The sequence below is a fragment of the Marmota monax genome, unplaced genomic scaffold, assembly GCF_021218885.2.
Source record: "Marmota monax isolate L192 unplaced genomic scaffold, Marmota_monax_Labrador192_F-V1.1 WCK01_AAM20220418_F8-fsc00004, whole genome shotgun sequence".
Lineage (NCBI taxonomy): Eukaryota > Metazoa > Chordata > Mammalia > Rodentia > Sciuridae > Marmota > Marmota monax.
This window is the reverse complement of record NW_026692881.1, coordinates 13223928-13248870: the sequence shown is the minus strand read 5'-3', so window position 1 is coordinate 13248870 and position 24943 is coordinate 13223928. Positions and strand designations below refer to the sequence as shown.

Below are 24943 nucleotides of genomic sequence, written 5' to 3'. Positions count from 1 at the left end.
ATAGGCAACAGGATCTCTGCTTTGAGAAGCTTAAGTTCCAAGAGACATTTATGACTGAAGCTGGGAGACCAACAAATACTTGGACAATAAATGAACAAGAATTTCAGCGTAGCCCACAACTGATTGAATAGCAGAGATCCAATAAATATTCAATGACTTTTAAACACATCTCCAATCCTGAAAAAGTTTTAACAGTCTGCCCTATATGATGATTATGGAGTCAGTGACTTATTCAAAGCGGTAGAGGAGAGCCCGGAATGAAAGGGTTATTTTGAGCTGGTTCCCCAAGCTCGAGGAGCGGCAGGTCAGACGACCAGTCCCGTTTCACAGCCAGGGAGAATTACGCGTTTGGGCCAAGGTCACACAAGCCCTAGCGCCGGGGCGCGTCCGGGAGGTCCCGGCCGGGCCACCGCGAGGGGCTGGGGCCGAGGCCAAGGCCAAGCGGCACCGGCGCAAGTGCCCGCGGCTCCCGGGCTCTAAGTTGTTGCCTGCGGGGCCGGCGCGCGGCCCAGCGGCGGTTGCGGCTCCGCGTCGCGAGGCACTTCCGGCGTGTGCCGGGGTGGCCGGATGACGTGGCTGAGTCAGAGGAAGAGGCTAAGGCCGGGGGGGCGGAGGAGGCTCGGGAGCGGGCGGTGACGGCGGCGGCGGAGGCAGCGGCTGGGCCCGGGCCCCGTGCGTCTGTCCGCGCCCCGTGGATGCGAATCGGCCGCGGCACAAGCGGCGGCGGCGGAGGAGTCGGTGGGCCGGCGCCGGGCCGGCGCGAGCGCGGAGGATGAGGCCGCTGCCGGGCGCTCCTGGCGTGGCGGCGGCCGCCGCGCTGTTGCTGCTACTGCTGCCCCGGGTCCGGGCGGACGAGCACGAGCACACGGTGAGGCGCCCCGGCAGGCGCGGTCGCCCCCACCCGCTTCCCCGGCCGCCGCCCCAGCGGGCTCCGCGCGGCCTGGAGGGTAGGGGGCCCCGGTGCAGCCCGGCGGCCGTCCGAGAGCTCCTTCCGGTCGGGCCTGGCTGAGCAGGAACCGCGGGAGCAGGGAGGAGGCATTTCCGTGCGTTCCCGGGACGGGGCTCCCCTCCCGAGTGTCTGGGCCTCCCATTCCCGCCCCGACCTGGGTGGCGCCGCGCCCCCACGTCTGGGGGCCCTGGGGGACCCGACGGAGCCTGGGGAGTCTCTAGGTTCACTTTCCTGCGGGAGCTAGGCCCGCAGGCCGGTGTGTTCGGGGGTCGTGTCCCCGGGGAAGGGGCTGCTCTATGACTGTGGGGAGCTACGACGATAGCAGAAGATGGATGCATTACAGTTACCCCTCATACAGGAAATACCCACCACTTATGATTCTCTCAAGCCTTCTTTTTTTCTTCCCCCTCTTCCTCCTGCCCAAACCGGATTAAAACCCCGGGGTGGGGACAGCCTTGATAAACTCTAGGTGAGAGCGGTTTACACGTGTGTATGCTCTCACCCTGTACGCACTCAATTGTGAGGCCTTTCTTGTAACTTTCTCCTCTTAAGTCCCCAGCAGCGGCTCCATCCCGGTGGTCTCCAACTTGGGCCACTTCTGATCATAAAGTTTCCCAGTCTAAGGCCTGGCCCCGGAACAATCTCTTGCATTTGGTCTAAAGTTGATTGGCGGTTTAATTGCATTTTCACATTAAAGCATGGATGTTAACGACTCTAGGAGTGGCTTTCACTTAGGACTGTAACTTGATGGTTTTCAGAATGGTGGACGGGAGCAAGGCAGGAAACTCAGGTAAATGGAGAAGGTTGCTTGGTCAGTAATTGTTTTTATACCATTACCCATTAAGTTATGATTTTGCGTGAGAGTTTGTGTACATACTAAATTTTAAAAATTGGGGGAGTTTTCTGTCATTGCTGTTAGATGAGGAAGTGAAGTAATTTGTATCTATTTAATGGACCCGGTTTTAGGTTTTATCTGACAATAGCAAAATTTTTCTCAAGTCTTTGAGTTAGCTGGACTCTTATTTTAGATAAAGAAGGCTCTAAATTTGGCTATTTTACCTTCAGACTCAGCCAGAATCGTCTTACCTGTATATGTAGAATTTTTTTTTTTTTTAAAGTCAAAAGTCCCTAATTGGTGACATATTTTTGTGGTATCCTGTGCTTTTCACGTTAAGATAATTTTGTCTATCAAAATTAGTTTGGGATCATTGATTGCTTTCTATTTTCCACTGGACATCCTTTTAGTTGGTGGTATTTTAAGATTTTTCCAATTTTGTTGACACATAAGAAAAGTTATCATGTAAAACCCGGAACTCAACTATAGTTCTACCACATACACATACAAACTTGAGAGTAGTAGTCTACTTTTCAATACTTGAGGAAGAAATTCTACTTTTTAATTTTGTTTCATAAGGCTGTAAATTGGTATAACTATTAATGAAACCATAGGGACTGGGGATATAGTTCAGTTGGTAGAGTGCTTGCCTTGCATGTACAAGGCCGTGGGTTCAATCCCCAGCAACACACACACACACACACACACACACACAATAAGTAATAAGTTAGGGGTGTATAAAGGCTTTAGAATACTTTACAAATTTAAGAAGTAGATGCCAGTTTCAATGAAATTTTATTGCTAAATTGTCTTTTACGTTTTTATTAGTAAATACAAAATACTTGTGAAAAGGTTTTTGTTTTCTGCCCTAAAGAGAATATGGTATTTATGAAATAGTTATTGTACAAAAATTTAGAATCCATGTCATTTTATGTTTACATTACTCTTACTTGATTACCCATTATTACATACGAAGGCAAGAGTTATATGAAGAATAGCATTAAGATACAAGCATAAAATTCAAATAAATGTCATTTTATTCCCGATGTTTGCTATTAGCCAAAATATTTTACTTTTTCTAAGTTTCATGAAAATATTTCTTGAAAACTAGGAATTCACCTTATCCAGATTATACTGGAAGAGGGCTATGATCAAGTGAACATTTTTTTTTTCCTTTCTACCAAGAAGACAGAAAGTAGCTAGTGAAGAGAGAATGGTACTGAAGAAGGAGGAGACAAATTGCCAAGGGAAGGTTGCTGAGTGTGTGTTTAATAAATACCTGTAGAATTGGATTATCAATTAAAGAACAGCTTTCAGAAGCTATAGAGCTTGCCCTTTAGATTAACTTTCAGTGAAGACTATTTCAGATAGAAATAAAACTAATGATTTTTATAGCAAAATGTGCTAGGTTCTCTTTTAAGTGCTTTACTCACATTAATTCATGTTGAACTTACATTAATAACTATGAATTGCATGATATTATGCCCTTTTTATAGATGAGGAAGCCGAGGCCAGCATAGTTAGGTCACTTGCATGAGGCCACACCCAGTGTAGGAGTAGAGGTGGGATTTGACCCTGGGCATTCTGAGTTAATAGTAGGTACTCTCAACTGATATGCTTTAAAGCCCTTTGCCCTAACAATTGAACAATAAAATCCTTGGTATTAAATTGAGTAGGTCTGTATATTGATAGTATGTTTAAGTGCTTAAGGAAACATTTGGGTGAGTCTAGCTCTATAATGGGTTAGCATTAAAAAGAGACAGGGCTTAAATTCCTGGGCCACAGTGGATGCATGACCTGAGCAGTAACATGCTGGACTGTTCTTGTTTAATATGCAGCTGAAATTTTTATCTTTGAACAAACAGTTTTGCATTTTTGTTTCGTTCTGGGCTCTACAAGTTATGTAGTTGGTCATAACGGATAACTACTTCCTGCTGTTCCAAAAAAATGCTTTTTTCTGCCTTTTTTACTGTACCTGCTGAATTAGGATTCAATTGATCATGTGACCCACAGTATTTTTTTATGTGCTTATTTTTCCAGAGTTTTTGTATATTCTCAGAGTGATGAAAATGAAATATATACTTGTATATACACATCTAGACTATATAAAGATATGTTCATTTTAATTCTTGAATCAGAACTGAGTATGGTAGGTCAGTGGTAGAGTACTTGCTTAGCATGGGTGAGGCCCTGGGCTCAATCCCTAGCACTTCATAAATAAGTAAATAAATAGAAGCTGAATCATATATGGATTATAGGATATATTTTTTGAAATCAAAAGGCTCCTAATTAGTGATTAGAAGGGTTATTAAAAGGCCTCTTGAGAGTAAGTGAAAAGTAGGTGTGTAGGGTTGATTGCACTCCTCTCTTGGTTGAAGCACAAGGAAGCATCTGGAATTAAATGATAACATATCCTAAGATTCCAAATGATTCTATTAAAAAAACTATTTCAAATTGAAACTCAGAATTTTAGAACTGGAAAGACTGGAGATCATTTCATCCAAACTTACTTTACAAATTGCCTATAGAGCTCCAATGACTGGCTCAAGAGAGAATTGGGGAGATTCTGGGCTTTCTGATCCCTAGGCTTTCCTTTTTCTACCTGTCTATATATCTGATTTTCATAACAGCAATATGGAAATATGCCAGCACTAAAACACCAATAATCCAGGGTAAAGAAATCTTAGAGCATTTGTATTTGGAGGTTTGCATTGTAGCATTGTATTTTTGTCATTTTTCAGTGCTTTGGATTAGCCTTGCATTTTTATGAGTTGATTTACTCTACATGATCACAAAGTCACCCCCCCTTGCCCTGCTCCAGTGTGTTAGATATCCCAAGCACTGTGCTCTGCATAACTAGTAATATTTTTTAAATTTGTTGTTATTACATACACATGACAGTAGAATATATTTTGACATTTTATACATATAACTTCCTATTCTTCTGGTTGTATATGATGTGGAATCCCATCCGTCGTGTATTCTTATATACCTATAGGAAAGTAATGTCCAATTCGTTTTACTATCTTTCCTATTCCCATTCCCCCTCCCTTCCCTTAACTAGTAATATTTGACAGTGCTTTGCTGAGTGACTTGAGTAATTAGGGAGCTACTAGGGACAAGGATTTGCAATATTTGAAGCATGAAACTGTTGCTTAAGGCACAGTGAACAAGCCCAGGCCATTGTTAGTTTAAAGTGCATCATCTTGGGTATGACTCTTATGGTTTAGGTGTCCCTACCTAGGCCCAAATCCCATTTCCTTGTGGCCCCTTGTTCTGGTAATGTTGGGACATGTAATGTTGGAAGCACCCCATCTGTGCCTGGGATAGCTTGCTTGGCTTCTGTCGTAAACTGTGTTGTACCACTGCATGATGTTTACTTTGACAACTTTTCTTCTTTGTTGGGTGTATAGGACCTCTTGAAACTTATTTGAAGATTTATAAAGGGAATAAAATATTTACTACAGGTGAGTTTGTGAGTGCTGTAATGCAGGTTTAGTTTTTAGGAAATGCCATAATCATTGATTGCCCTATTTTCAGTGGCAGTCAGCGATAGACTAAACGTTTATTTAAGTACAAAGTTATTTTGAGAGAGAACAGTTTATCTCAAGAGACTATTCAAAAATATACTTCTAATTTGATTGTATTAGAATTCAGATGTGTATTTGAAATAGTTGAAAAACTTTGAAATTATGACTTCTAAAGTATTCTCAAAACTGAATTTTGCTTTCTCTGATACGTATTTAAAGTAAATATGTCCCTTTCCCATGAAAATGGAAGATAGTATTTGGGTGGTTAGTCTTGGCTCTCTGTATCTTGCTGGTCAGTATAAATTCTAATTTCTTAATTCATATTTTTCAAAGAGTATGTCAGCAACATTGTCTACTAAAGTGTAAGTAGATTCTTTCTCTCTCTCTCTTTAGGTACTGGAGATTCAACCCAGGGTGCTTTACCACTGAGCCATGTCCCCACCCCTTTTTATTTTTTATTTTGAGACAGGTTTTGATGAGTGGCTTAGGGCTGTGTCAAGTTGCTGAGGCCGGCTTTGAACTTGTGATCCTCCTGCCTTAGCCTCCTGAGTTGTTGGGAATACAGGCATGAGCTACCATGCCTGGCACAAATAGATTCTTAAGATTTTTTTCCCCCCTTTAGGGCAGATTAAAAGCTCAAATGGAACAGTTCACTATTCAGTGTCATCTTTATTTGCTTTGTACACTTTTTCATATTTCCTTGATTTTGTTTTTGCCCTTTGATTAATGAAGCTCACTAGGAGTTAGCAAAAGCATTCCTAAACTGATAAACTTGGTACTGCTTAGTTATGTATTCTTGGACAAATTATTTAACATCTATTTTTTTGTTTTTGTTTTTAGTCTGTAAAATGAGGGAAATAATAGAACCTATCTTACAGAAATTTGAGAAGATTAAATGTTCATATAAAGACCTTACAACATTAGATGAACCTATGAAGTGTTGCTGACGAGATTTTGTTGCCCAGGCTGTTGTGGTCATGTTATGTTAGGCATTGGTCAGCAAAGCTTCATATGGGGATATGAGAAAGGAAGACTTGAGCACTTCCGAAGATTAAGTGGAATTTGACCAAGTGAAGAAAAGAGGGCATTGTAAATTTGGGGGAATTACAAAAGAAACAAGGTGAAGCATAAAAGGAAAGGAAGACAGTGTTGTAACTGTTTTGGCTGGAGTGGACAGTTCATAAATTGAGAATAACAGTGAAATTCTTCTGGGGTTTGGAAACTGAGTAGGTGAAGAATGCAGGTACCTGAACTGGTCTGCTTTCATGTGGCCAATTTCCCCTGAAGCCTTAGATGAAAAGAATTATTGCCATCCATGCTCAGAGGTTTCCATATCCATGCTGTGCTCACTTGCCACTTCCCCCCACTGGCTACACTTTTTAGGTAAGTTATAAAACTCCATCTTGCTCAGTGTCATTGGCAAGTCTGAAGTTTTTCCAAGGAAAGTATTTTAAAAGAGCTTGATAGGATTTCCTGGAATTTTGGAAAGGAATTAGATTACCTTTCTACCATAGGTTCCTAAGAAATAGGTTGGTCAGGAAGGAGCCCTATTTAGTGATCTCTCAGCCCAGAGTTGTGGGGGCTGAGGGACTTTGTCTATAGCTTTAGGGAAAGGCAATTAAAAAAATAAAATTTTTCTTAAAAAGCTATGTGAAGTTTTCCTTTTTATATTTTCTAACTTCAAGATATTTTAGAACATATTTTCTCTGTGGAGAAAGAACTCTTGTCTTTGGCTTGGGAGCATTTATTTTTTAGGGACAATCAAGATCTGAGCTGGAAAGTAAATGTTTAAATTCATTGTATTTGACCGTAGTCTGTGTGAAAAGGAGAAATAGAAAAGAAGCATAATTTTTGCCTTAATATTCACCCTAAGGCCCTGAATTTGTTTCAGTCCTTTTCCCAGAAAGATCCTTAGACTACAAGGCTGTGTAAGTTTTGTTATAATACTTGCATTGTGTCATCACACCTCTAGCTGCCTATTAAGATTTTTTGGTGTTTAAAATGAGTAACTTAAGAATGTGTAGTGTAATACACCCTGCAGCCCTTAGATTACTTTAATCCTGTGTCTCAGTTTGTATAAAATAAATGAATGCTATATTTTAAAGAAATATTTATGTTCAAAGTTTTGTTTATTTTTTAAAGGAACATGTACATTGATTTACAGAAAAAAATGTCTTTGTATTATTTTCCAAGTTATATAATATTTCTACAAATTCAGAGAATTAATGGCAAGGATCTCATTAATGGGTACTCTCATTCAATGTCTAATCTCTAGAACACTTTTCTTGTTTCTCATTTCTCTAAAGTACTGTTGCAGTCAGTGCACCTACCAGTCAGTGTATATGCTTCAAGCTTTTATTAAGTTGCCAGTAAACTTTACATTTTAGTATTTCTTCAAAATTTTCCCATTTTATTTATCAAATACTTATGTACATTGTACTATGCAGAGAGAGCATTTTGTGTTGTTGAACAGATTTTATTTCTAATATCAGTTCCGGTTAGTTAGTAGTGGTTGGCTTAGAGCATGGTTTTGAGAAGAATTCTGAGGCTGTATATATATTTAGCAGAAAGGAGTACTTGGACTGATAAGTGCTCTAAGACCATGAGCATTGGTTGGAAGAGTGGAGACATATTATCAATCCTCACAAAATTAAAAGAAGAATGAAGAATGGGGGTGTATGAATATATTAACATTCACATCTTTGATTCCTAACTTTACGCATGAAGATTATACGCACTTTTTTTGTACTCACTTGAAGCTGTTTGTTTTTCTGTATTGTTACCCATTTTGACCCTTCTTTGCCAAAGCAGAATTAATCATTGCTACAGTAGTTCTTTATTACCTTAATTATAACACTTATTGCTCCAATGTTAATCATTTGCTTTTTTGGCTCCACAGTGGATTATGAACTTCTTAAGAGAAAGGAGAATATTTACTTTTATATCCTTTGTGTGTGTGTGTGTGTGTGTGTGTGGTGTGTGCTGGGGATTGAACCCATGGCCTTGTGCATGTGAGACAAGCACTCTCCAGCTGAGCTATATCCCTAGCCCTACTTTTATATCTTTAATGCCTAAAACTTGCTTGGTCCATATTTCACATGTTTGAAAAGTGAGATTGTTTGCTCTTTCCTTGATGACCTGGATGATGTCTTACATGAACAGTGACACATTTATTATGACACATTTATTATGTTTGGAGATGATGAAATTGGAGTCTTAGGGTGGTAGTGATGATGTGAATCAAAATGAGGAGGCAAATGCCTTGGGTAAGAGTAGGCAAGTTAATGTTTTTTTTCTGAAATGCAGAAGATCTTGAGGTTTGAGTGTCCGAGTCTGAGAGAATGATAGTACCAGTAGGAAAATAAGTTGAGGAGAGTAGATTCAGGTAGGATGAATTTAGGAAGACAGGAGATAAGGGTTTCATAGTGGACTCATTGGGTAGCTTTCTTTATTGCATGCTCCATAGCAGCCTTCCTTAAATTATAATTGCTTGTTCAATGTCTGTCTTTCCCTTTAGACATCAGTAGAGCAAGGAACACATTCAAAGCTAAACCCTCGGTTATAGACACAGTTGTTGGCGCGTGCTGGGCAATCAGTAAATAATTGTTCAGTGGATAACTAATGCACTATTAAATTATAATATTGTCAGTTAATATTTCTAATTACAAGTACTGGTTTTGAAATTATCCTGGTAATCTGTTTTCACAGAATCATGTTTTAGTCAACTTTTTGTTGCTATGACTAAAATACCAGACAAGAATAATGTAGAGGAGGAAAAGTTTTTCATTGCTCACAGTTTAGAGGTCTCAGTCTGTAGACAGTGGAATCCATAGCTCTGGGACCAAGGTAAGGCAAAACATCCTAGTGAAAAGGTGTGGCCGAGGAAAGTAGTTCATGATATGGCAAGCAGGAAGGGGGGGAGGGGGGGAGAGAGAGAGAGCCAGTGATAGCAAGCACACTTGCATGCACTCCACTTACCAGGGACAAAATACAAACTCAGACTTACCACCACACCATACCTGCTTACAGTTACCACTCAGTTTATCCATATCCATGGATTAACCCATGGATTAGGTCACAACTCATATGATCTAATCATTTTACCTCTGGGCATTCTTGCATTGTTCACACATGAGCTTTTGGGAACATCTCATATCTAAAACATAACATTAGGATTTTAAACATGTAGGCATCTTATAAATCTTGGGCAGACCCCACAGACCCTGGGAAGGTGAAGTCAGCTACCCCCATATCTTTGAACTGCTATCTCTATTTGGCAGTAGTTTTTTTCTTTGGTATTGGGAATTGAACCCAGGGGTACTCTATCACTGCACTACATACATACCCAGCCCTTTTTTTTGTTGTTTTATTTTGAGACAATTTAAGTTTTCTCTCAAACCTGAGACATCCTATCTCAGGCTCCTTAGTAGCTGGGATTATAAGTTTGTGCCAGCTATATGTAGTATTCACTGATGGGTAAAACCATAATTATTCAAAGAAATATGCATATAATATGTCTTTCAGGCTGATAACAGATGGCATGATGACTTGAATGGACTTGGGGTTTCATAGTATGGCTTTTCTTCCTTTTAGTTATTTTTCTCCTTTTAATGCTTTGACTAGTGGTTGTGTGAAAGACTAGAAGGGAGATGAGGTTTTATTTATGTGCGCTGGCAACTTTAGTTTTTGGGGGGTATATGATGATGAGCATGAAGTTCTGGATAAACTGTTGGTTTTGGTTCCTCCTCCCTTGTCCATGTTAACCTGGTGAATTATATTGGTTCAGTGTTTACTGTTCTTTAATAGTATAAATAGTAATTATAAACATACTCTTCTGAGCTGTTGGACTTCATTTAAAACTATCTTCTGTAAAACAAAGTTTGGAAAAGGTGGATCCTGAGACCACAATGAGAGCTTTTTTTTTTTTTTTTTTTGTAGATGGACACAATACCTTTATTTTGTTTGTTTATTTTTATGTGGGACTGAGGATTGAACTCAGTGCCCCACCCTTGCTAGGCAAGTGCTCAAACACTGAGCTATAGCCCCAGCCCAATAGGGTATATTTTTGATATTTAAGTGTGGACATTGATTATGAGATTGAAATAAGCTTCCAGTATTCTAGTTTCCTGAACACCAAAAGTATACTTTTATTTGGAACAGATAACAAATATCCCCTTAATTTGAATTAGATTTAACTATATAAATACACACATACATACATGTAAACATATATAAAATTTGCTTTTCTTGTTTCAGTATCAAGATAAAGAAGAAGTTGTCTTATGGATGAATACTGTTGGGCCCTACCATAATCGCCAAGAAACATATAAGTACTTTTCACTTCCGTTCTGTGTGGGGTCAAAAAAAAGTATCAGTCATTACCATGAAACTCTGGGAGAAGCACTTCAAGGAGTTGAATTGGAATTTAGTGGTCTGGATATTAAATTTAAAGGTAAGTAAATCTTAGTAGTCCCTATGATATGAGTTAGACTATAGACCAGAACTTCTTAACTTTGGACCTATTGACATTGGGGCCAGATAATTTTGTGTAGAACTATCATGTACATTGTAGGATACTTAGCAGAGTAATTAGTAATAAAAATTATGTTTTCTTGACTTTTTCTGAAAAATTTTTCTAGTAAACCCTCTAGTGATTAGACATGTGGGTGGGGAAGGCCTTCATAGATTCATAATAAAGTAATTTCTGGAGGTTTGAGACTGTAATGGGATATGTGATTACTTAAATAATTTTATGTAAATTCTTAAATTCAGACTTGTACCATTGACTTATTGTGTATTTATCAGCGTTGTATTAATTTACCTTCTCAACACCTAAAGGATATTTAAATTATGAGTCAAAAGATTTGTTAAACTTGGTAAAAAAAAAAAAATCATCCTTAGCTGTTTACTATTGTAGTTACCTGTTTATTTGGTCCTTTGAGTGTGTTTATACTTTGTTTTTCTCGGTGAAGTTTGTCAGAGTATATTTCCTGCATAGGCAATTTTTGTGTTCTGAACTAAAGCTTGAGTAATTGAATATTTGCAGGATCTTTAATTGGGTGTCTTGCTTTTTTGAATAGGGTATGGATTTTGTAATCAGGAACTTTGAATTTTAATTCCATTTATTTTATTATATTGATTTTAATAAAGTTTTTTTTTTTTTTTTTTTGGTGCTGGGGGTCGACCCCAGGGCTTTGTGCATGCAGGCAAGCACTCTACTGAGCCTCAATTTTAGTAAAGTTGTTTACTCCATTTTTGACTTCATTGTTTCTTTGTGTAAAATGAATAATAACTGCTTTCTTAGTACTTTAGAGAAGAGGATGTGAAATGAAATATTGTAAAGACAATTTTACTTTAATTTTAATTTGCTAAATTTTATTCTTGTCTTTATAGTTTTTTGTTACTTTTATTGAAAATGAGAATGTATATTTACTTCTTTTCCCCCCATAATGTTCCTTTGGGCTTAATAATTAAGTTCTAAATTTAAGCCATAGTAGTGTGGCCTATAATTTTTGTGAATCATTATAAACATGCCCCATGGCATGTATTTTAATTTAGGTAATTTAAATATTTAATCACAAATTAGGAGGAAATTCAAGCTAGAATATGTAATCTTTGGAAACCTGAATACTATATTTATCTCTTTTTTCATTTTTCATATTTGATAGACATTTCTAGTTTGTTAGAAAGGAACCAGCAAGAGAGAATAGGCGAAATCCTAGAATCCTACTTTGCTAATATGATTTCATCAATTTAAAAAAAAATTCTCGCCTGTACTTGAATTGAAGAGTACTGTTGATTCAGCAGTCTTAACCTTTCTTCTTTATTAGTTCCTTGAGACTGAGATGGAGAGATTGTTTAAATAGAGGCAGATAGCCCTCATGGTCTAGAAAAGTGGAATTTATTTTCTTTTCAGATTAAGCTAAGCACCTTTAGACTGAAAGAAGAGCTAGCCAGGTGTTGTTCCCTGATTGTTCCCTGTTCCTCGGGGTCTTGTCAGCTCTGCAGTGAGTCAAGTGGTCTAGATGAAATAGTAAATATTGATTAGGTTTCTCTTTCCCCTCTCCTGTAAATTTTGCCTTCTCTGTTCAAGGACAAAATTGATCATGCTTTGAAATGGTTCTGGTTGTTACTTATAGTATCAAAGAATTTTAATGTAATGATGCCCCTTGGAGATTGTATCAGCCAGTTCCCTCTCACAGAAGCCCAGAGATGAAGGGATTTGCTTGGGGTATATCATATATACTAATTATGTAATAGAAACTAGAACATCCTGTCTCTGAATGAAATACAGAAATATTTATATTGTTAATTTTTCATCCCTTAAATATTTGATATTTGAAGATTCTTAAGAAGGCATATTCAGTTATAATAAAATTTTGGAAATATTTTGAAAACAGAATAAGCCATATGCACACATGCATGTATGGATACGTATGCCCCACATACGCGCGCGCACACACACACTTTTTTTTAGTCTAGCAGATTTTGTCAGGCTAGATGGATTGTCTAATGTAGGATGCCTCTCAAAATTTTACAGCTTTTTTTCTTATATGTTAGTTCTAGACAAAAATGCTAATTGAGACCATTTAGAGAAAATACATTAATTATAGAAGGGCAGGCTTAAATTAGGCATCTTTGAACCAGGCCTGAATTTATTATCCTCTAATTTTACAGGGTATGTTTTAGAACCTTACCATTACAGAGTAGAAAAAACATGTGCTTTAGGGTCAGAGAGATTGGTGCATCCCAGCTCTGCTTCTACTCACCTGTGTGGTTGGAGGCAAATTATTTAGCTCCTTTGGGAAATTATATCTATTTGATAGAATTGTTGTTACATTTAAGTGAGCTAATTCATTTAACAAAGTTCCTGGTATATAGTTTTATGTTCAAGAATTGGTAGAGATGGTAATTGCTATCATTACTAATTGCATATAGTATGGGTCTGTAGTTCCAACTTAATTTTGCCAGTAATTATGAAACATTAAAGTTGATTGATAATAGGATTTGATTATAAGCTGTTGTGCTAGCCTGTTGGTTTTGCCAGGGTAGGGACAGTGCATTCTTGTTCACCACTCCAGCGATTTAAGAGAAAGTAAGCTTGCTTTATTATATTTTTTTATTTATGATACTGAGAATTGAACCCAGAGTTGCTTTACCACTGATCTATATATCCCCAACTCTTTTTAATTTATTTTTTATTTTGAGACAGGGTCTTTGCTAAGAATCTCCCTAAATTGACGAGGCTAGTCTTGACCTTTCAATCCTCCTGCTTCAGCTTCTTGAATTGCCAGGATTACAGGTGTGAGTCATCATACCTGGTTTAAGAGACAGTAAGGTCTATTTTTTTTTTTTTTTTTGGTACCAGGGATTGAACTCAAAAGACACTTGAGACCATTTAGAGAAAATACATTAATTATAGAAGGGCAGACATCCCCAGCCCTATTTTGTATTTTATTTAGAGATAAGGTTTCAGTGAGTTGCTTAGCACCTCACTTTTGCTGAGGCTGGCTTTGAACTTGTGTTCCTCTTATCTCAAGCCACCTGAGCCTCTGGGATTACAAGCATGTTGTCACCACACCTGGTGAAATAGTAAGGGCTTAATAAATTGTCTTGAACCGGGGTGGTTTGTGCCTACTTCTTACAATAATTGGTTCATTTTAATTATTAATTGATCTGGAGTAATAAATTTTTTGGGGGGCATACTGGGGGTTGAACCCAAGGGCACTTAACCACTGAACCACATCTCTATCCCCTTTTTAAACAATTTATTGCTAAATTGTTTAGGGCCTTGCTAAGTTGCTGAGGCTGGCCTTGAACTTGGGATCTTCTTTCCTCAGCCTCCTGAGTTGCTGGGATTACAGGCATGTGCCACCATGCCCAGCTGGAATAATAATTCTTAACCAGGTGAAGTCACTGCACAGCCCTTCTATTGATAATCCTGTAGTATAATGAAGAATGTTAATTGTTGACAGTTATTGTGCTAGCCTGTTCGTTCTGTCAGGGTAGGGATAGTACATTCTTGTTCACCACTCATCTTAAATAGGTGATTTATAGAGGATTCCTTTCTGTTTTTAGTTGATCTTCCCTTAATTTTCTCTTCCTTGAATATCTCAACTTTGTAGAGGGAAGAAGTTATTCTACAGTATTTCTTCTTATCTAAAGTGAATTGCTAAGTTGAGAGTACTGCAAATAGGGAAAAATATCAAAGATTGCTTAAAGCCTTATGTACTTCTAGTTAAATGATTCTGTCTTGGCTATTCTGATCCTTACTATGCAGAATTTCCACCCAGATATCTGCTTGTGTGGTATAGAATTGACTGCCAAAGGATAGAGAAGAGGTCTTCAGGGTGCAAGACATGCCAGGCCCTCTAATTCAGCAGCAAGATTTACCTAAGGTCATCCCCACTTTGTTTTCAGTTCATAACTTCCACTGTTCCTGCTCAATCCTGTTTCTGTAGGATTTTTTAAAGCCTCTAGAAATTCTCTAGAGGAAGGTCTGCCTCTGTTCTACCACAGAGAATAGAGGGTATTTATCTTGTTGTTTGGTGGGTGGTGGGTGGAGACGGGGACTTGAGCATCCTACCTCTTCATATACACTTGTTTATCCTTGCACATAGTAGTTTAAACATCTCTGAGTGTTTTATTAGAATAAATTTTTAGAAGTGGAATTACTAATTACACACACACACACACACAAAAAAAAAAAAACACCCAAAGGCTATATACATTTTTAATGCAATATGTGATACATTTTACCAAATAGCCAGCCAAAAAAATTGCAGTTTATGATGCTTGTAGGTTGGTCAAAGTTAATCAGTAGTCAATATACCAGTTTGGTCTGTGTTTTCTTTTAATTCTTTTGACAGTTATCAAATTCTTAATTGCATTCTAGCTCTGTGGTAAACTCTGGGTATAAAGAGTTCAACCAGGAGTTTTCACTTCATGGGTCCATGGGCCTTCTGAAGTTATGCCCTTAGTTTGTGTGAATGTGCATTTTGTGGGGACAAGGAGATGTTACTTTCATCAGATTCTCAGAGATGTGCGACCAAGGACACTTAAGAACACTATGAAGAAAACATTGGTACTATCATTTCTTAAAATATCTCTGAGAAAGAGCTAGAACAGATGTTTTCTGTTTCACAGTTGAGGGAACTGAGGTTTACAGAGGTTCAGTGACTTCCTTTTATTCACATAGCTAATAAGTAGCAGAGCTCAGAATAAAACTCACATTTCTGCTCATTTCACTATAGTGATTTCTTGAAACTTTGCCAAGTGCTGCTGTATTTGAGGTAGAGTATTTCTGATTTTCTAGTTTAGTAATGTTATCAAAAGAGAAACTAAACGAAGTGTGATAGCATGATGTATTCTTAAAGAGCTCATAAATAATTATCATATTCTTTTCTCAGAGCTTTCACTGTGCAGTATTAGTCAGGGGTATTATTGGGAATTGACAGACCAGACGGATGGGGCTTGGTTTTTAGATGCTACCTAACCTTGCCTTCTGTTTGAAAAATCAGTGTTAATGTTTGCCACTTTACAACTTGAGCTTTTTGCCCCTTCCTGTGTAAAGTATTTATACTGGTATATTTTCAAGTTTATTTTCTTCAAAATTTATAAGTTTGTGTTTTATCTGAGAAAAATATAAATTTAAATTATTGTAATTTAAAACTGATTTAAGGTGATTTTCCAGATTGTTTTCTGGTTATATAGAATGCTGAATAATGATTTGGCATATTCATACACATTGCATTAGTTGCCTTCAGAGCAGCTTGCTCCTGAGAGAAGTGCTGTTTTGGTTAGGCAACCCGGCTCTTCAGTTATTTGTGTTTGTATTTGCCTACATTCCAGGAAGAAGAATTTTGTTAAAATATGACTAACCAGTGCCCTTTTCACAGCCTGCCATGATGGGTTTTCTCTTTTACCACATTTAATTTAGATTTTACACCAGTGAAAGATAATCTGTAAGACCACTTTGCCAATCCTGTGAGAGACTGCTCAGAAGTTTCGTTTGTTTATATTGACATTTACTTTTTTTACACACACACACACACACACACACATAAATTTATACACATTCATATGCATTTGTGCCTAATATATTTAGAAATTTCATTTGCCAAGTAAATGGCAAATCATATTCTTAAAATTTGTTAGAATGTTTTGTTTGTAGTTCTTACTCTGCAAGGTACTGAAGCAGGTATAGCTGGGGGTAAAAGAATGTAATCAGTCATGGATATTACTCTCCAGGCCTCATGGTGTTTGTTTGTTTTTTTTTAATTTTTACTTGTAGTCAGACACGATACCTTTATTTGTTTATTTTTATATGGTACTGTCGATCAAACCCAGGGTCTCGCACGTGCAAGGCAGTGCTCTACCACTGAGCCACAACCTCTCATGGTGTTTTAATAAGGCATTAAGATGCTGGTCTTGGGTGAAGAATGGTACATCCTATGTACCATAAAGGAAGTATGGAGAGGAAGCCATGGGACTTCAGAGAAATGAAAATGTTGGGGTGTCTACTCTGGAGGAAAGGATAGGGGATGGGAAAGATTTTTAGGTGGACTTTGAATTGGAGTTAATAGAAGGAGCCAAAAAAATCCAGAGGCCAAGAGAATACCAGGTATGTGGAAACTGCAGGTAGTTGAGTTAGGTTAGAATGTAAGGAGAGAGGGTGATAACAGACAGAGCTGAAGTTGAGTTCAGACTGGGAGGAACATTTAAAAAGCTTTACACAGGTAATTGTCATATTGTGTATCTTAGAACTCCATACTTTAAAACTACCACATTGTTAAAGACCATTATCAATGAATGTCTTGTAGTAACAGCAAGAAATTTCATGCTTTGCAGAGGTAGCTATGAGGTCTCCAGCCATTTGTTGCCCTCCAAAGGACTTCTTTGTTTCTGAATGTCCGCTCTGTAGCTACAGCTGCCTGCTGCCCTTAGTTTGTTATCACACTCCATGGAGATCCCATTTGGGAATGTCTTGCCCATGGTTCTCCTAGCTCCTGCTGTAGGAATCCTTTATAGCAATCTCATTTCCTAACTCTCCCTTTCTTCACTGCTCAGCTTCAGTTTTTTACCATTATAAAAATCGTAAATGCCTTGCTGCCCTGAAAGGGTTTGGGTAGAAAGGAAACCTGTGTGGGAGTCATTGCTGGAAGATAAAGTTATTTTCTTCTCCTACTTTAAAGGAAGGGGTATTTTCCTGCTTCCTTCCATGGGACTTTATTGTTTTTCATTATTTTGAGGGTAATACCCACTCTGAGCTGATCTATAAGTAGAAGCTGTTCTCTTGAGGGTTGGGGAGACATGTTGTGGAGCATCTTAAATTATAACTGATTGCTATTTCTTATAGAAATAATGTTATAGGCAGTCATGGTTCAACTAGTTTTTCTGTAAGAAATTTTAATAGATATTTCAGAAATTTAATGTTTTGGGAAAACTGCATTTCAGATGCTAAATATATCCGGTATTACAGTATGAGAGAACTTAAATCTGTGCTTCCTTATCTTAAGATTTATTTATTTATTTTTCTAATTGTTTAATTAATATATGGAAACAGTTTAATTCTTTTGATTGACATCTGGAGACTTGTAGTTCTTCTAGATTTTATTAGAAACATAAGCACATTTTTAAAAAAATATTTATTTTTTAGTTTTAGGTGGACACATATATTTATTTTTATTTGGTGGTGAGGCTCAAACTCAATGCCTCACGCATGCCAGGCGAGTGTACTACCACTTGAGCCACATCCTGAGTCCCATAAGCACATTTTTGAAACACGTGCATTATAAGTTAGAGACCATCTGAACAGAATTGTGACAGTAGTGTTTTTACAAACAGTCAAGAGTGGAAATCAGTCATTTGGTAGAGTGCTTGCCTTGCATGTACAGGGCCTTGAGTTCAATCTCCAGCACAAACACACAAAAGAGTGGAAATGATTCCTTTTTTGGGGTAACTTTTTGGGTATTTTATAAATAGAGATGCCTGCTGGATAGAGGTTTGATTTTTAATCTTCCTAATTATGAAGAGTCACTGGGATTCATCATAGAATCTGTGACTTCTGGTATATCAAAGAATGTTAAAATGCATGTTTATTTCAGAGCTCTTATCTTACAGCTAGACATTGTTTTCTGTCTCCCTTCACCCTACCCATGTACTGGGGATTGAACCCAGGGATATTCCCGCTGAGCAGTATCCCCCGCTCTTTTTTTTTTTTTTTTTTTAAGTTTTTTTGAGACTGAGTCATAGTAAGTTGCCCAATCTGGCCCAGAATTTGGGATCCTGATGCCTCAGTTTCTTGAGTGGTTGGTATTTCATATCATATTATTAAATGGAATCTTTCCTATGTGCTTAAACTTTTTTTTGCTTTCTAAGTCAATATTAATTTTAAAGTTACTTTGTTAATGTTCTTGTAGTTTTTTTTATATGAGGGATTTCTTCCATTAGTGACGTAATCTTTGATTATAAAGATGATTAAAGTACTTTTCCCATAAAAAATTTAAGATATGCAAAGGAAACAATAGTATACTGAACTCCTATATATTTGTCACCCAGATTCAACAAATATGAATAGAAATTTTAACTTCAGGAAATGTTGGGTTTTTTTTAATATATATATATACTATTTTCCCTGCAACTATTTTTGTAAACCAGGGCTAATTGGCTATTTTTATTTTATGCAGATGATGTGATGCCAGCCACTTACTGTGAAATTGATTTAGATAAAGAAAAGAGAGATGCCTTTGTTTATGCTATTAAAAATCACTACTGGTACCAGATGTACATAGATGACTTACCAATATGGGGTAAGTATTGCATGTTATATTTAAGGTTTGGGAATATTTGTACAATAAGCAAGAGTTATGTAATGACTATTAAGGTGATTGCAAACTAGATCATGATATAAATGTGTTTTTACTATTGCACAGGACGATTTTTGTACTGATTTTATGACTCCTCCAGATGATTTTTATACTGATTTTATGGCTCCCCATTTCTTGAGGGATTTTTGATATTGCCAAACCTTACATGAAACTCCTTCAGAGTGTAAATTTTATACGGTGTAACTTTTCAAATTCAAGGAATCAAAAGATCAAAAGGTTCTTGGAACAATCTGAAATATCCTTTTCCTCTTTTTTTTTTTTCTCTTTTTGGTAATGGGGATTGAACTCAGGTGCTCAACCTCTGAGCCACATGCCAGCCTTTTTATTTAGAGACAGAATTTCACTGAATTATACTAAGTTGCTAAGGCAGTTTTGAACTAGCCATCCTCCTGCCCTCAGCCTTCTAAGATGCTGGGATTACAGGTGTGTTTTTTTGCATTTTTAAAAAATCTTTAACTTGTTCTTTTAAGTATAGTTAGGAGGTGCTAAGTCGAATTTTGGAATTTAACTCTGTCTTTCTCTCATGTGGTACTTTGGAAGTGTGGTTGTTGGGTATGATAGTTTCTTGAATGGCTTGCTGTGTTATTTTCCAAAAGCTCTTGCTTGTCCATACTGATGGAGAAGAGCTATGGCATAGTTAATACAAACTTATGCATAATCTAAAAGTCATTTGTGTTAGACTTGATTGAATTATTTAAAATGAAAAGCATAGCCAGCTATTGTAGTCAACATGTTTGATCACATTTTTCTTTTAGTGATTTTTCTTTTTTGTTCCCAGACATTTTGTTCTTATATATAATTAATGTTTCTTCTAATTCTTAAAATTGTTAGCAGACTGTTATGTTCATGAATGGCAAATTATGAATGACTAAGCATTATCAGATCAGATGTAATATTGTACTAAGATAAAATTTGTAAGAAAGTTAATCTTAAGAGATAATTGCGTGAATTATCACCAATGTGTCACATGTTAATTAGGTATATATAGTAAAGAGTTCATATAAATGATGGTAATTAGTGTTACAGTAACACATATGTGATCCGCTCTAAGGGAAGCAGGAAGATGTGTTGAATATTCACTCAAGATTTCTGAGTCTGTAGTTCAGAAGAATCTGTTAGGCTAGGCTTTCTTCATTTCTCCATCTTCCCTTCTAGTCATTGCTGTGGACTTCTTTAGCAACAGTGACAACTGTGCTTTCTTGTCTCAAATAATTTTTAACCCTGGAATTTCAGAGTCCACCATATTTGGGGGATGCTTTTATATATCCTTGAATGTCTGAACCATGGAAAATTCTCATCAGGGGAAAAAAAATCCAGTCTGACTTTTCTTGTGGTAATAATTTCAGAATCTTTAAAAAGCTTTTTAGAGAAGAGCTGCTTATCAGGTATAATTGTGACTTTACCCCCAAGTCTGGTTTCCAGAGTACATAGTTAAATAAATTATAATGAAATTAATTGTTAGAAGGATTTTATTATCTTCTACAACCCCAAACAAAACAACTATATTCCTTGAATTTGTACTAATCAATTAGATTCACTTCAGTTTAATAAGCAAATATTCCTGAATAAGAAATAATCATATTTTCCCCTAATATTTGAATGAGATGCTTTAAACATAGGGGGAAGGCCGAAGGAATAGTTTCTAGAGCATAAGGCTCTTGGGAAGTGTGTAGGCTTAGGTGGAGAACATGGACAAATAACTGGCAGTTTGAGGCATAAAAGATGGGTCTCCAGCTATCACCTGTTGCCTCACATTGTTTAGCTCTTCCCCATCTAATATCCCAAATTATGATCAGTGGTCATTTTAAATTATTGCCTTATTGTCATTTATCTATAACATTCCTTTAATTTGATGACTTACCCAGTGATAGTTTTCATACTTGAGGCATAAAGAGAGGTATTTTAAGTTTTGGTACATTTTATACGCATACACATACAAACATATCTTTCCAGAGATGGTTATTAAAGAAAGTACTGGATTGGGCCTCTGGAAACCTTTGTTTTAATTTTGCCTTTATCACTAGAAGCTGGGTAACCTTGACAGATTGTGACATATTATGAACTTTATTAAAAATTTGAAATGTTAGAGAATATGCACACGTAAGGTGATAATTGCCTGAACTTTGAGGATTAAATGAGTGATCAGTTATGCTGAGCTATTATCAGTTTTTCAGCATGATCTGACCATTGTGTGTTTATTAAGAAGTGCATTTGCTTCTTTGTATTTAAAAAAGTGTAATGAACTTTTAGCTTCTGGTGTGTTTTAAATGCTAAGTAGTATTACCTTGTATAAAGTGTTTTTTCTTTTGTAGGTATTGTTGGTGAAGCAGATGAAAATGGAGAAGATTATTACCTTTGGACCTACAAAAAGCTTGAAATAGGTTTTAATGGAAATCGAATTGTTGATGTTAATCTAACTAGTGAAGGAAAGGTGAAACTGGTTCCCAATACCAAAATACAGATGTCATATTCAGTAAGTATTAAAATAATTGTAAGTAGGAAGAAATGTTTGTGATTGTGTTTTAAACATTAAAATTAGATGCAACAGAAAATTATTAAAGTTGTATTTACTTATGGTATTTGAGTAAGCCTTCTAAAAGCAGGGAGTAGATGAATTTCAGGTCTGTTGTATTAGATACCCATTATGCATTGGCAAGACCTATGTACCATTTGCCTTAGAAGAGTTTACTGTTGTATTTGGGTAGGTCAGTTAACCCAGCCATGTATTTTCATGGTTACATTTTTTAGACTACAGTAATTTATGCTGTTTTTCCTTCCATTTTACTGATGTAGATAGAATTGATACTGTATTGGGGGGCCGGGGTTGTGGCTCAGTGGTAGAGCGCTTACCTAGCATGCGTGAGGCACTGGGTTTGATCCCTGGCACCATAAGAAAATAAACAAATAAAATAAAGGTATTATGTCCATTTGTAACTAAAAAAAAAAAAAAAAAAAATTGAAAAAAAAAGAATTAATGCCTGTGTTTAATCCCCAGCACCCCCAAAATCAAAACAGAACAAAAAGCCCTTTTTCATTCTGTTGTTTAAATCAATAAAGAGGAATACAGTACATGGGAAGACAAAATGCCACTTTTATTATTATTGATGCCAATATTGGAGAATGTGGCTTATAGTCATGGTCAAGTGGGCTTCTTACTACTGAAACTCTGAATTAGACTTAACCCAGCCAGTGCTGTACAACTGCAAGCTACAGATTCTTATTTTAATTGATTTAAAAACTTGTGACATGAGCTTGTATTTATTCAGTTCTTAACACATTTATCAGGTGAGTCAACATCAGTAAATAGTCCTTTAAAACTGAAATGACTTTGTTAAGAAAAATTTTAAGATTTATTAATACACAGAGAAGAAAAGTGTAGTTTTGTGATACTGTTTCAACTTTTTAAATGTCAGTAACTTTACACCATTTCTCTAGTTAATTTTAATTAACTAAGTGTGTAAAATATTTCTAAATTTTGTTCAATTTTGTTATCATATTTTAATGTATTTAATTGGTCTTGGTTTTCAAATGAAAAAAAAATTTTTTTCAGGTAAAATGGAAAAAGTCAGATGTAAAATTTGAAGATCGATTTGACAAATATCTTGATCCGTCCTTTTTTCAACATAGGGTAGGTAAATTTTAAGACATTGTATGTGTACACAAATCAGTTTCACAAATATTGAGTGTTTACCCTATGTAGGGCACTGTGCTAAGGCTGTGATTACAAGATTTAGATAATGGTGATTTCAAATGTGTGCTTGGAGTAATAAGGGTGATAGGTAGTTTTAGAGGAGCAATTGAAAGCTCTCTCTTGCTGGATGTGGTGGCATACGCCTGTAATCCCAGCTACTTGAGAGGCTGATCAAGTTCAAGGCCAGTCTGAGTAACTTAGACCTGTTTCAAAATAAAATAAAATGAACTTAGGATGTAGCTTAGTGATGGAGCACTTGCCTAGCATCCCGAATTAGACTTAACCCAGCCAGTGCTGTACAGTTGCAGGCTTCTGTACAACTTATGGTGTGGAGAAACAGCAGAATGAGTACATCCTCTTGGAAAGGATTGGATTGGAAAATGGAATGAGGCCAGGAGTTTTTTCTAGTGGAACCCTTCCACATAGAAAGAAATACCAAGAATGGGAAGAAATGCTTCCCCCATTCCTCATCCCCCACTAGCAGATAAAAGCCAGGTCTTGGTTCATAAGACCAGTGGGTGGCATTGATACTGGTTTTGTTCAGGTAGTTTTGGTTCTTTATAACAAAAAAATAGACTTTATTTTGTGACTTCTTTCTTTAACCGAATAGACATAAAAATATGACAAAGCATGAGGGGATATATATATTCTTAGAGTCTCTTCCTAACTTGCCTTTTCATTCTTTTCATCTAATCTTTTGGACTGGAATTTTGAAGTTTATTAGTCACCTCTTTTTGAGATGGCCCATAAATTTTTGTGGTCTCAGATTTATATCATCACTGCTAGGTTCCACCCTTAGGCTACATTAGAATCTATCACTACTTCTTCCTTGGGGTCCTAGGACTTAAAAAAAAAAAAAAAGAAAAAAAAAAAAGCTTTGGGGGGATTTAGACCTCACTGAGGGATTTGGCACACTGCCCCTGGAGCTACACTACTTCTTCCTCTTCCCACCATGTGTTCTGAGGTATAATGTTCAGGCAGTCCTAAACATGGGAGTCCAGTTACAGGTGTGGCCACAGAATACTTCAAGGTTTAATAACATTTAAGAATATGAGAGCTGTCGACTAGCACTCCCTGCTGTAACTCATAAGTCTGCCTTGTTTCCCATTGGATATTAATGACTTGGGGAAAGATTGCCTTCTAGCATTTTTTTTTTTTTTTAACTGCAGAGCAGTATAGCTTGTTTATTTTTTCAACATATGTTAATCGAGCATCTGCTGTGTGCCACAAAATATCCTAGATAAATAGGACACTAAAAAATAAAAGCAAAAAGCTTACATTCTATTCTAGTAAATAAAAAGTAAGATGTATATTGTGGTGGTAGTCCACTGGGAGGCAAAAGAAAAGAGGAGAGCTGCTGAGCAAGAGTGTCACAGGCAAAGTGAGTTGCAATTTTAAATATGGCAGTCAGGGTAAACCTCTGAGAGAGACTTGTGATCAAAATCTTGAAGGAGTTGAAGGAAACAGTGTGGATATCTGAAGGAAAGGTGTTCTAGGTATAGCAACACCATTGAAACACCTGTAAAAGTGGGAACATGCTTGTTGATTTGAAGAATAAGCAAGAAAATGAAATTAGGGAGATAACAGGGACTAGATAATCCATCTAGGAGTTTGAATTTTACTCTTAAAGGCAAAGGGTAGGGTAACATTGTAGTTTTCAGCAGGGGAGTGACAAAAGAACTGAGCCCTTTGTCTTATTATCACCTTAGAGTTTAGGGAGAATGGGAGAATCTAAGGGCTTTGAGGGGAAAAAATAAGAATGTATTGTGGAAGCCAAGGGAAGAAAGTGTGTCATGGGGGACAGAGAGATTAATTCTAAGTTGTAGCTGATGGTTCATACAAGATACCTTTGTCAGCTTTCTTTCACTGTAACAAAATATTGGAGATTTTCAATTTATCAAAAGAAAAGATATATTTTGGCTCACCATTTCAGCATTTAGTCTATGGTTGGCTTTGTTGCTTGAACCCCATGGCAAAGCAGCACATCACAGTGGGGAGCATGTAGTGCAGCAAAATGCTCACCCCATGGCCCAGAATTGAGAGAGAGAG

General features: G+C 37.0%; 1 protein-coding gene across 1 annotated transcript in view; it reads left to right on the top strand.

Annotated features, from left to right (window-relative positions):
• Positions 1 to 683: 683 nt before the first annotated feature.
• The window catches only part of Tm9sf3 (transmembrane 9 superfamily member 3), a 65055-nt gene continuing 40795 nt past the window's right edge, over positions 684 to 24943 (top strand). Inside the window, exons 1-5 of the mRNA XM_046450547.2 lie at positions 684 to 868; positions 10571 to 10766; positions 19003 to 19125; positions 21516 to 21676; positions 22754 to 22831. Of these exons, the coding sequence (XP_046306503.1) occupies positions 773 to 868; positions 10571 to 10766; positions 19003 to 19125; positions 21516 to 21676; positions 22754 to 22831 (654 nt within the window). The 5' untranslated portion in view covers positions 684 to 772. The remainder of the gene's footprint in view (positions 869 to 10570; positions 10767 to 19002; positions 19126 to 21515; positions 21677 to 22753; positions 22832 to 24943) is intronic.